The sequence below is a fragment of the Cricetulus griseus genome, chromosome 4 (assembly GCF_003668045.3).
Source record: "Cricetulus griseus strain 17A/GY chromosome 4, alternate assembly CriGri-PICRH-1.0, whole genome shotgun sequence".
Classification (NCBI taxonomy): Eukaryota; Metazoa; Chordata; class Mammalia; order Rodentia; family Cricetidae; genus Cricetulus; species Cricetulus griseus.
The window spans coordinates 182091795-182104789 of record NC_048597.1 but is presented as its reverse complement, the minus strand read 5'-3'; the positions used below and the strand labels follow the sequence as shown (position 1 = coordinate 182104789).

The 12995-nt window shown below is 40.5% G+C and overlaps 1 protein-coding gene across 5 annotated transcripts in view; it reads right to left on the bottom strand.

Moving 5' to 3' along the window:
• The window catches only part of Sltm (SAFB like transcription modulator), a 47456-nt gene extending 34898 nt beyond the window's left edge, over positions 1-12558 (bottom strand). For all 5 annotated transcript variants that reach the window (XM_027411224.2, XM_027411225.2, XM_027411227.2 and 2 more), the window contains exons 1-3: positions 12269-12558; positions 11329-11416; positions 1361-1425 (exon numbers count right to left, since the gene is read on the bottom strand). In XM_027411224.2, the coding sequence (XP_027267025.1) occupies positions 1361-1425; positions 11329-11416; positions 12269-12430 (315 nt within the window). In that variant the 5' untranslated portion in view covers positions 12431-12558. The remainder of the gene's footprint in view (positions 1-1360; positions 1426-11328; positions 11417-12268) is intronic.
• Positions 12559-12995: the final 437 nt, after the last annotated feature.

Sequence of the window (12995 nt, the reverse complement as noted above, 5' to 3'; positions counted from 1 at the left end):
GGTTATTTTAAGGTTGACCCAAAAGTACTCCTCCCAGCAGATGGGCCATCTCACTACTCTACTCAATGAAACATTTATCTCCTACAACATTCCAAACAACTGATATAAATTAAAAACGGTAGGAAACTAAACATTATTTTTACAAATTTCAGTGTTTTCCAGTCTATAATTTTTGCTTAATCACACACTAGTAAAAGAACTACAGAAAATAATAACAAAGAAACAAACCCAGTGAAAGACATACCACAACAATAATAGATACAAAAACTAAAGAGCTCTTAAGAGCTCAAACAAAAAGCTGATTGTAGGAATGCAGTCACTACATTTAGGGGCTCATCAGGCAAATAAATACTATATCTGCTTTCAAGGTTCTCAATGAAATGCTTCTATCTCTGTGGTGTGGTGTGATGTGTGTGGAACAGAGGGGGCACAGGGCTGGGCTGCAGGAACTACAGGTGGGAAAATGGGCATAAGCTGACCTCACAGTCAACACACAAACAGCCACAGACAACTATGACAATGTGAATTAACAAAGAACACAGAATAGATGGGAGTAAAACTGCATGTAATTTTAAAAGAACTGTGATCATTAATACCTGAAAATGCTATACTGCTTAAGACCCAATGAACAGCACACTACTTTTCGTTCAACGAAACAAAATACCTAAATACAGCTAAAAATAACTTGTTCTATACTTGTAATACATAGAACTGCCACTGCTTATATCTAAATAACTTATTTAATTTTGTTTTTGAGGCACATTCCTTTTTGGTTCAAAAAGGTGTGGCATATTTATCCTTAAAGGGTGTAATACATTTCTTAATTTGATCTTTAATAGGTAGTAATACATCAGCAATTTTCCCTCTCTAGTTTTGGAGCATATATGATCAAGTCCTACATATTATTCCTACATATTATAGTACATAAAAGTTAATGCAACAAGCAGACTAAAAAAATACTAGTATTCTTCACAAATGCAACTCTGTCCAATCATTATCCTGGTTGTTCTCCAGGTTCCCATGCCTCAGATTCCCACTTGAATGCCAAATGTACTGATCGGTTTTTGTTTGTTTGTTTGTTTGTTTGTTTTAAGCCAAGGGTCTGTGTAGCCTAAACTGGCCTCAGAGATCTGCCTGTGTCTGCCAGGATTAAAGGCATGTACCACCACACCCAGCTTAGATTTTCTTCTCGTCTCAGTTAGACAGGGTTTTTTTCTTGTATACCTCAATTATGAGAGCTCATAGGGCAGCCAATATTTAAATATCTTTAACCTATGTACTTCAGTGTCTATTGTTCAAGTCAAAATCCATTAATTCATCACGAAAAGTAAACATCTTAACCTAGAGATTAACACTTTACCTTGACAAAAGCATCATCTTCCACAGATGCATCTCCACTCAACTCATCTGCTTCTTGTTTTTTACCTACGAAAGAAGGAAAATGGGCTAACAACCAGTATTTTATTGCTTTAAGAAGAAAAACGAACACTCTACAGTATCACTCTCCACTCCTAAAATCTACAAAGCTAATGGGAACTACTTAAAAGACACCTGGTCACAGCTATCCCAAACGAAAAAAGCTTTACCAAAGCCATGCCACATCACTGACACGCATGCTGTCAGGACCCATCACCTCAACTCATCCAATGCCAATGGTACATTTTCTTCACACACATACATTCTGTCTTCAGTTCTGGCGGTGGTAGCACCTTTCAACAGTATTTTACAATCTATGTATGTAACCAGATACCTATAGCTAAGTTCAAGACTCAATACCCATAAAAATCATCAGTCCTCCTCTTAAACAGCTTTATCTGAAATAAAAAGCTCACACTTGTCCAGCCATAATGGTACACACCTGTGATGCCACCAATTTAGGGTGGGAGCAGGATCAAGTCTGAAGCTAACCTAGACTACACAACAGAAGTCTCTCCCATCACCTTTACAACATACCAGTTGATACAAACTGCCTAATTCTGTTTCTAGGACCTCTCACCTCCCCTTGAAGGGAAGAGTCCTTTGGTGCAGTAACTGGCTGGCTGCTTGCTCTCTTTCCCCCAAAGCCTCAGTATAGCAGTCTTGACCACTTCAGCATGAGGGCCAGATGCTGCTCACTCAACATAACACTTAGCAGATGCAAGGCAGGAAAACTGGCTTCCAGATGCAGACTATCCCCAGCTTCCTGAAGACTACAAGATTTCTCTGCTCAGCTCTCATTTTCAAATCTATGTTATTTGGTAGAATTTAAAGAGTGCTACTGCAGTTTTACAAAAACTCACAGCCAATGCTAAGTCTCTTGTGTCTTCAATATAGCTCAAAAAGACTACCTAAAAATCTGTAATGTACCATAAATAGTGTCTTTAGAAAAATCACAGCCACTGAAACTTTTGTATTTAAATTTTAACCTTTTTCCATTCCTTTTGAATTGTAAATGGTTACTAGATACATTTTCCTTTTGCCTGGAACAGGTATTGACAGTGCTGCTGCCTAGGCTTCAGATTCAGTGACTCCAGAGTCTAGCTACTAGGGTTAATGTTAAAAAGCTAGTCTTTCCCATATCCTCTATCCAGTCACCCCCCTACCTATCACATGTTCTCAATTCAAAACCCTCTCTGTGAATGAATGAGTGATGTCAGGAAACAAAACACTGGTCCTACAAGTGTAAGAAGCAAGACTGAGAGAGTATTCTTTCCACTTACTCAAGTAGCAGCTCATGCCTGCGACGATATATATTAGTTTTTAAGAAAATTACTTTCAAAGAGGAAGGAGACAGGGTCTTACTCTGTAGCAGTCCTGATCAGGCTAGAACTCTCTATGTAGCTCAGGCTGGCCTTGCACTGGCAGTGACTCTCCTACCTCAGCCTTTTAGTGGTGGGATTACAATGCATGAACTACCAATGTTGGTTTGAACTTCCTATTTAGGATACTGGTACCTATACAAATGTATAATGTACTTAAAAATTTATAATCATCATTGTTTTATCATAAATTTATTTTTTAGCATTTCACCAAAAATCAAAAAAGCCTATGGGAAGCCTGAAATCTAAATGTAGAAATAACTTCAAGGAAGGGCAACTGCTTCACAGCCCTTGTTCATTAAAAACTATCAGTCTATTGAAAAAAACCAACAGAAGTGTTGCTTTTCTGAAAACTAGATACAAAGGAGTTCATTAAACTGTTCTATTATATTAGAGAAAGACATCTTATAATTAAGAGCTAGAGAGGTGGCTCAGCAGTTACTAGCACTTGCAATTTGTGCATAGGACCCAGGTTCTATTCTCAGCAACCATGTGGCAGCCCACAACCATCTAATTCCAAGGCATCCGATGCCCTCTTCTGGTCTGCACGGGTACCAGACACCTGTGCACTTACAAACATGCAGGCAAACACTCAAGACACATAAAATAACAAACTTTTTTTTTTTAATTTAAGGATGCTACATTTTGGAGGAAAACATTTTAACCTCAAGCCCTTCCCTCTACAAATACACACCGGAGTTGCCTAGAGGGCAAAGCTTTCCCTTAGTTGCTTCAAAAATGCTAAGTTTCTCTTTGTAATTAAAATCTGTCTTACAATTTGCAAAGCACTTTTTAAAAATACAACTTATTTTTACAGGCTTGCTTGGGTACACAGGATGGGTTTCCACAGATTTTACAAAGAGATAAAGAATTCAGAGGCTAAGCAGCATGTCCCAAACCAACAAAGTCATTTGCTCACCTCTAAATTCCAGAGGGAGACTTTTCTGACCCACTATCAAGGCCTCGTTCTAGGAAGTGGTTAATGCACACAAATTACAGACACTACATAGCATGGTAATAAGCCACACACCAGACACACTCCAAGGGGAAGCCCACTTGCTTTAGTTTTCTTAGAGGAAGCTCAAATTACACTTCTACAAAAACTACCAGCAGCCACTGCTGCTACTCACTCAATTCCTGCTGTCCAGACTCTACAAGGGAAGCTTTCTATACAGTCACATACGTAGGCATTTCACCCTCCAGTTACTCTGAAGCACTCATTCCACAAAGTAGAAAGCTGAGGCTGAAGAGATCACAAATAGGATATTTAAATCAAGCCCAATTCTACTCCTAAGAAGCCAGGAGATCTTTGAGTAGTTAAAATGGGTCAGGTGCTCAACTACAATTTCTCCAAAGCCCATCTTTAAAAATGTAAACTGTGGTGGCACAAGCCTTTAATACCAGCACTTGGGAGGCAGTTCCAGACCAGCCTGGTCTACAGAGTAAGTTCGAGAACAGCCAGAGTTACACAGAGAAACCCTGTCTCGAAACTAACCACCACCCCAAAATTGTAAACTGTGGAATTCACAACAGTTAAGTAATTTGCCCCAGGACACACAGACAAAAGAAAGGCAGGAGGGCACACAGAAATTTCTTCCTGTTGCTCTGGACTGTTTCCAGATGTCATGTTACATGAAAGCACTACATAGTTACTATCTCCTTATAAACTTTAAAACCACAAGGATAAGTTTGGGCAACAGAGTGGTAAGACTGCAAACTCACACTAGCTTTTGATCACTTTCATAATCTGTAACTCTGGGTTTGTTTAACTAATGCTGAATTTGAAACTTCATTGCAACTGCTTCCTCTGTGGAAAACAAAAAAAGTTATTACCTCTTCCCACAAATGTAACTAACCTGCATAAGCCATGGTATGTGCCATACAGCAGAGAACCTAGTTTGGCACTAGAGCCAGCAGGTGCTCATTGTCCTCCACCTTCTGGCTTGTCAAAGTAGAACAAGTCCTAGGTTGGACACTAGTAGGCCCAAGATCTAGACTTCTGTTAGGCCCAACTGGGATAAAGGTAAGAGGTGACATGGCAGTCAAAAAGAGACACATGCAACTTCATCCTGTTAAAAAAGGCTAGAATAACTTTAACTGATGCTATAAACTATATCTGCAGGTCTCTAGCTTTTTGTGCAGTTACAGATGTCCAAGAACTTCAAAAAGGACCAAACTCCAATAACACTACCGTTAGCCACTCTATTCAGGGGTAGCCATTTTTGTCTGCTCCTCTTAACCGTGTGCTAGGCAAAGGTCCAGACAATTTCACCTCCTTTGTCCTTCAGGGCACCTGATATACACCACAAAAAGGCAAACATGCCCAAAGGAGAGTAGCTAGACTCTTCAACCAAGATGAAGCCTAACTCAAAGTAATGAAGATTGAACACTATTTTTTTTTTTTTTAACAAAACTAGAAAATAAGTTGTCCGGTAAACATGGGGGGGGGGGGGGACACCGAAATAGAAAACGAAAGCAAAATTAACGTTAACATTATGTTTTAAGCTATAGTAGAAAAGGTTAACTAACCTTGAGGTCAGTCATGTCTAAACACTACAAACTTCCAGGCTTTGCAAGACTGGGCACTCTGTGCTCCACTTACGAAGTTCAATTCTCTCACAATCATTAGAAATAGTTTTACATAGCCGGATATGGTGGCACTAGCCTTTAATCCCAGCACTCAGGGGGGCAGAAACAGGCATACACCTGAGTTCAAGACCAGCAGAGAAACTGTCTCAAAAAAAACCAAAAAGCAAAAAACAAAAACACACAAAAAAAGAAAGGAAATATTTACTGAAATATTTCAGAAATATATATAAAAGGTTTTTGGTTACAAATTGATTTTTCTTCTCCAAAGGTAAACTGGTCCTTATAAAGATTTGCAATCTTCCTTAAGTTCAGAAATAGTTACAAAACAAAATCCACATAATAAGTATATTTTAAAATTATTTTTCAAGTAACTTTACCTCCTCCCAGATGAATGCAGCAGCCTAGAATAATATTTTCATTACATTTTATTTTGTTTTGTTTTTGTTTTTGAGACAGGGTTTCTCTGTGGCTTTGGAGGCTGTCCTGGAACTAGCTCTTATAGACTAGGCTGGTCTCACAGAGATCTGCCTGCCTTTGCCTCCCAAGTGCTGGGATTAAAGGTGTGTACCATTACCTCCAGGCTCTATTACATTTTATTTTGTGTCTGGTATGTGTATGGACATATGTGTTGGTGCATGTGCAACGGACAGCCTGTAGGAGTCAGTTTTCTCCTCAGGCATTGAACTCAAGCTGTGCAGTGACAGGTACCTTTTATTATCGAGCCATCTTGCCTGCCCTGGCCTAGAATAATTTAACCAAAAAACATTCCCATGGTAACTTCTGGCATATATTTTAGCTACTGTTGCTTTACTTTACTTTATTCTTGAGATAAAGTTTCCCTATATAGCCCAGGCTGGCCTGAAAATTAAACTCCCATCCCCCTCCCAAGTGCTAGGATTACAGATGTGTACCATCCCACCCAGCTGTATTTAGCTTCTGTTAACTAACATTTTACTAACAGAACAAAATTTCTGAAAGTCCTTGTACCCTGTCTTAAATACAGCAGTCACTGAATACATGAGTTTGATTTTTTTTTTAAATCTACTACAGGGGAAAGCAAAGAAAAAGAAATACATACACACATATATTTATGTATATGGATCTATTGTGTATATAAAAGATTATTCATATTCATTATAACAAATCAATAACCAAAGTATTTATTTTTAAAGCTCCATAAATCTATCATCTAAAGAATTAAAATAAACATGTGAGATTTTTTAAAAGATAATAAAAGGGCCAGTGGTATATAGTTCATTAGCTGAGTATCTGCCTAACATGTATGAAGCCCCAGATCTGAGCTAATACCCTAGAACTGAGTAAATAATAATAAAACAAGTAGGTAAAAATGAAAAGTAGTAAAATTTAATTGAGTTCCTTTTAGGCTAAAGTTTATACCCATCAATTAAAAACAGTTTTAGGGCTGGAGATATGGCTCAGTGATTAAGAGTACCGGCTATTTTTGCAGAGGACCCAGGGATAACTCATAGCTATCCATAACTCCAGTTCCAGGAGATCTGATGACTCTTCTGACCTCTGAGGGCACCAGACACACAGGTAGTACACAGATATCACAGAGGCAAAATAGACATAAAATGAATAAATCTCAAAAATGTTAAATTATATGTGTGTGTGTTTGTGTGTGTGTGTGTGTGTGTATAAAGTTCTGCCTACATTTCAGAACATCTGTGAGAATCAAACAAAAGCAGTGAAAAGGTTTTTAGAACTATAAAATTGATAGGTAGAGTCACCCAGAAAAGGCAGTATAGCCCCAAGTGCACATGAGAACCATGTGGAAGCTTCCAGAGAAGACTAGTGCCTAGGCCCTAACACAGCATGAAACTAAACCTCAAAGAGTGGAAACCTGGTGTCTGAATTTGAAAATTCTGATGACTTTAACGCAGAGTATAGAATACCACTTAGATGATGGCTGTGACTATAGAGGTCAAAGAGAAAAAAATGTGGGAAGAATGTGACTGTTTTCAGGTTCTCCACACTGAGCACAGTGAGTTTCTACCTAACTTTAACAAAGCACCAAATATATGATGTGGACTTACTCAAATTGTTGAAAAAGAAAAAAAGAGGCTTGGAGTGATGGCTCAGCTGCTGGGAGCACTTGTTGCTCTTCTAGAGGACCTGAGCTGGATTCCCAGCACCCACACAGTGGTTCACAACCATTTGTTACTCCACATTCTGAGCTCCAAGGGATCCAACATCATCTTCTGACTTCCTCAAGCATGCATATGTGTTGTACATGCATATATATATACAGGCAAACTCATATAGATAAAATAAATTTTTGTATTTTTCCAGACAAGGTTTCCCTGTGTAGCCCTTGCCTGGAACACACTCTGTAGACCAGACTGGCCTCGAACTCAGAGATCCACCTGCCTCTGACTCCAAGTGCTGGGACTAAAGGCATGTGCCACCACACCCTGGCTAATAAAAAAAATCAATAAAATTTTAAAAATTTTTTAAAAAATTTTAAAGAAAAAGTAAAAAAAAAAATACTTAAACACAATGACAAATTCAAGGTGGCAGGGTTATCAGCTGTTTTGTTTTGTTTTGTTTTGCATTATTCTGGATTATCTAATTTTAAAAAGAAAAACACTTCACCTTTATGACCAGAAAAACACTCAACTACTATTCTAGAGTACAAGGGCTGACACAGGCGACTCAGGCTATGAGCTTAGGGTCTGCACAGCTAACTGCAGAAACTGAAACACTAAGGTTCTTTCATTCTGGCAGAAGAATGGCTGATTAAATAAATCAATAATCCAATGAGCTCTTAGCCTCTGTTCAATCTTTTCATTAAAATCTCATGCCATCAACATTAATAATGACGTTTTTCTACAATTCATGCATAATCAACAGTTTATTTTACATGAGTTCATAAAATGGAAATAAAATCTTAAGTCTTCAGTCTTTGATGTAGACTACTTAAGATGACTGACTGCCCTGGCAGTAAAGTATTATCCTGGAATAAACTAGCTTTATACCATATTTGATATCACAGCTGAAAAAAGTGCAAGAGTCCTTTAGTGATAAGCAATACTGTTTTAATGGCCGAGCCAGCTCTATGAAATGAAGACAACATAAGATCCCTGACACTAGATGACATTCCAGCAAGGTTCAGGAGGCTTTCCAATGTAGCTACTGCTTGGTAACAAACAGAACAACAATGCAGAGAGCTGTGCATTCTCCAAGTACACTTCACATGTAAGTATATTAGAAGAAACAACTGGGCTCCTGAGATAATCTGATAAGCTATTAACACCTGATGTAAATGCTTCCTACAAATGTACAAGTGAAACAAGCAGCAAGACACACTTTAGGAAGTAACACTTCTACAACAGCCTTCAGAACTTACTCAACAAACATTTCAGCACACATTATTTGCCCCAGGCAGTTAGAGGTGTAAAGACTACATCCTGGGCCTTCCCTGATCCTTACATTATGGATCTTTTAGTCTAGCAGGCACCCGGGAAACACCTGTGACAATCCTGTGCTCAAAGTCCACCTTTCACTACAGTTTTGTTAGTGATTAACATTCAACATACTAAAATTTAAAACAGGTAGCAGGGCAGAACAACCATCCACTGGGACTGAACTACTCAAAATGTGCTCTATGGCCACTAATTATCCTAGCTGGTAATTTTTAAAAGTTTTACAGAATAAACACGTATTATCTGTGTTACCTTCTTTCAAAAATATTAGATATCAGATGCTTAGCCAAACCAAAATTCCAAATTATACTTTCTCCTATAGGGGGAAATCCTTCATCTGTTTTTTTGTTTTGTTTTGTTTTTTAGCCTGTATGCACTGAAAATTAGTTTCAATACCAATTAAATTGTTATATTTAATTCTGAAAACTGTATTGATTTGCTAATACATAATTTGCTGAAGTTTAGAGGTAATTTTGAAGGTTGAAAATCTAGAAGAAATCAGATACAGCATCCCTGAAACAAAGCAGGGAAGCATTAGCTCTACCTGTTTAACTGCTTTCTTAACACACACCCAAGAAATACGATAGGAACTCTCGAATGGAGAAGCTTTCTTCTAGGTTACTTATTAAAAAATTTCCAAGGAAAGAGTAGGTAAAGAAACTGAGAACTAATTCAGGATACAAACTGTTTATATTAAGTACATGTTATTCCAAATACCAGAACCCACTACAGCATAATCAATACCACAGATTTTTGTCCTTCTGTGCTTTTTAAACATTCTATTTATAAGATTATATACTCCTTTTCCTCTAACCTATCTGAGCATAATGATTTAATATATTTTAGGTGGAGGGAAGAGAGTGATAGGGCTGGACCCACAGGCTGGCCCACTGAGATTTACCTGCAGACTGAACACATTCTTTTAAAATGTATGTATGTATGTGCCCAGAACTACAAATATAAAGAATAAAAATTTGAAAATCAAACAACAAAAGTATGTTGGCCCATCAATGCTAAAATCATCACGTTAACTTAAAACTATGATTAATACACTGCTTGTCAGCTATCACAATACACCAAGTGAACAATGTAAATCAAAAACCTATACACAACATGTTCATACTGCCATATTTCTTTCCCATTATGAAGCAACTGCTTCACCAGGAGTTTCCAGGTGATAAAAATGTATCTCTCAAGTTTAAAAGCAACAGATCTTCAAGACAACTTTATTACTCTTCTAAAATTCTATCTCCATGTTGCCATTACTACTCACCCAGGAAATTCTTCTTCTCCCTTTTTAATTTCTATCAGCACACCAAGGGAACTCTTGAATCAGAAATAAATAATAAACTGGCCAGGTCTTAAGACACAGTGCTTAAAGTCAAAATTGAAGATTCCCTTCTATTAAGATTAATCTATTCAATCATCTTTGGTTGGTTGGTTGCTTTTTCCAGGCAGGGTTTCTCTATGTAGCCCAGGCTTTCCTGGAACTCATTCTGTAGACCAGGCCTAACTCACAGAGATTTGCTTGTCTCTGCCTCCTGAGCGATGAGAGTTAAAAAAGGGATGCTACCACCACCGGGACTTTTCAATCATATTACAATCCTGTATATATCAGGTACAGCAGTAAAGAAAGTTATTTACAATAACAAAATGCCACAGAAGTACATGACTTATTCTGCCTAGAAATGATAGAGACCAGGCATCAGACAGCTATTTGTCTACCCTCTGCCAGAGTCCTTCACACAGGCAGGGAGATTTGCAATTATTCAAATAAGATTACAATAGCTGAATGTTTTAAAAAATGCCTATTTCCCATTTATTATCAAGATGCTGATTTGAAAATTACTTTTAGCTATTCACACCAAATCATTCTTCCCTTGGAAATACACCTAAGTTATGACATTAAAAACCTTTATTTAGTATCCCCATAGCTTAAAACTTCTTTAAAGGCTAATTGTTTGTGGGGTTTTTGCCCTTACTAGTATGACTGATGAGGCCTTTTAAATTTCACTAAAAATTATTAGACTGCATAATGGAATAAATGCGAAATAGCCAGTTTGTCAAATAAAACTCTAAACATAAAGGTTACAGGACTTGAATACGCTAGAAAGAATAGCAAAGAGCCAAGGAAAGGTCTGGTAGGAGTTTCATCAAAACTCTGCCAATTGTGGGGCAAGGTAGACACGGATCAAACTGTATTTTATTCTTCAGTACTTCCTACTATGAAGGATTGGTATGCAACATAACTTTGTACTTTTCTCCAGAATCAATAAAGAACTTTCTCACTTTCTAGTCAACATCAGCCAAATCTAAAAGGCTACAAGTTACTCGGAGCCTGGTAACAGTAACTTTTCTTCCTTGACCCAAGAAGGCAGAGTGCCAGAGGGAAATAGCAAAGAGTAGCACTATATAAACAGGGCAAGTGGTACAAGAGCAGAGCCAAGTTATATAACCAAAATATATTTTAAAATATGTTCAGAACTCATAACAACCTTTGCCTTTGGTTGGTTTCTTGTTTGGAGTATCAGTTGAAACAGTTAATTCAATATTATCTGGATCGCCTCCTTCCTCTTCAATAGCCTACATTAGAAAGAGAAGTTAATATGCTACACAAACTATCTAAACTTATTTTATAAAAACTTAATGAAAATATATTAGCAAACCTCAAGCCTTAAGACATTAGAATTGCCAGTTATTTTACAAACCGACTTCACAACCGAGTTATTATACTACACGGGGATGAGGGGTCATTAAGTATCAAAATGTCATGGGACTTGAAATTCCAACCAGTCGATAGTTATATGTCACATATACTGAACAAGTATCTAGCTACTTAAATAACGAAGAGTTTTCCTAACATGTATTGCGTACACTTGTTCCCCTCTCCGATTCCAAGGCTTCACGTGAATAAACCTGGAGAGGCTGAGAACGTAGATGATTACGCTGACGCAATCAGAAATTAAAAAATAAAAATAAATCAACTAAAAGCCCAGGGGAAGAAGATAAACCTTCCTTCTCATCCACCCATCAACTCCCACTACCGATTTCTCCGAACAGGGGTGAAGAAACGGTTGGGCACAATTAAACGGTAACTTCGGCTAAGTCAGCAAACTAACCATCGCCTCGGAGCCCGAGCGATGCACGCGCTGCGCACCGACCGCAGGCCGGTGTACCCAGCGCCGCCCGGTTCTGCAGCACCGCCCTCGGCAGGCCGCGGCGCCGACCGAGAGGACGTCCCGGGGGAGACGGGGAGGGGGGCGGGGGCGCGACCAGCGGCGGCTCGCGAGGCCGCTGGAAGGCCAGGCTTGTCGCGGAGGCTCGGGCCTCGCGCACCCGGCACGCACAGGCGCCGCCCGGTCCGCCCCGACCGCGGAAGCTCAGCAACCAAGCGGCGCGGCCTACGCTGCCCTGCGCACAGCGCCCGGGCCTCACCTGCTTCAGCCGGGAGACCAGCACCGTCTTGACCCCGTTGATGTCCAAGTTGCGGCGCTTCAGCTCCGACCTGAGGTCGATGACCCGCAGCTCGGTGATCTTCTTCCCTTCCGTCTGCCCCGAGGCGGCCGAGGCTGCCACGGCCCCGGCAGCGGCAGCCATTTTGGGAAAGCAGCGCGCTGCCGAGGCAGCGAGTGGGCTGCAGGGCGGCGGCGGCGGAGGAGGAGGCAGCGGCGGTGGAGGCGGTGGCCGCGGCAGCACCAACTTCCAACCCGGGCCCGGGCGGCCAGCGGCGCCGCGCTACGCTGCGCACAATGAGCCGCTGACCACGCCCCCCGCGGGGACCACGCCCCCCCCGGCCCGCAGCCCCAGCGCAACCTGCAGCGGCACCCGGATGACGGGTGCGCGTGCGCACTGGGCAGGCATGGCGGGGGCGGAGCTCTGAGAGACTAGCGGCGCCTGTCCCTGGCGTGGCCCGGGACCGTCCTGCGCGTCCCTGTCCTTTGCGCCGTGGTTCCCACCTCTCCATTAACCATCTTCTCGTCGCGTCTCCGACCTGGAGCCACCGCCGCGTTAGAGGCACCCCATAGTCCAGAGAGCACGCGCGTCTCTCTACCGAAACGAGGGGGCGTGTGCGCACGCCAAGCCTCCCCGGAAGAAATACGGAATCGTCGCGGAAAGGTGGTCGGGGTACACCAGTGAACCTGAGTTGGCGGGTTCCGCCCCC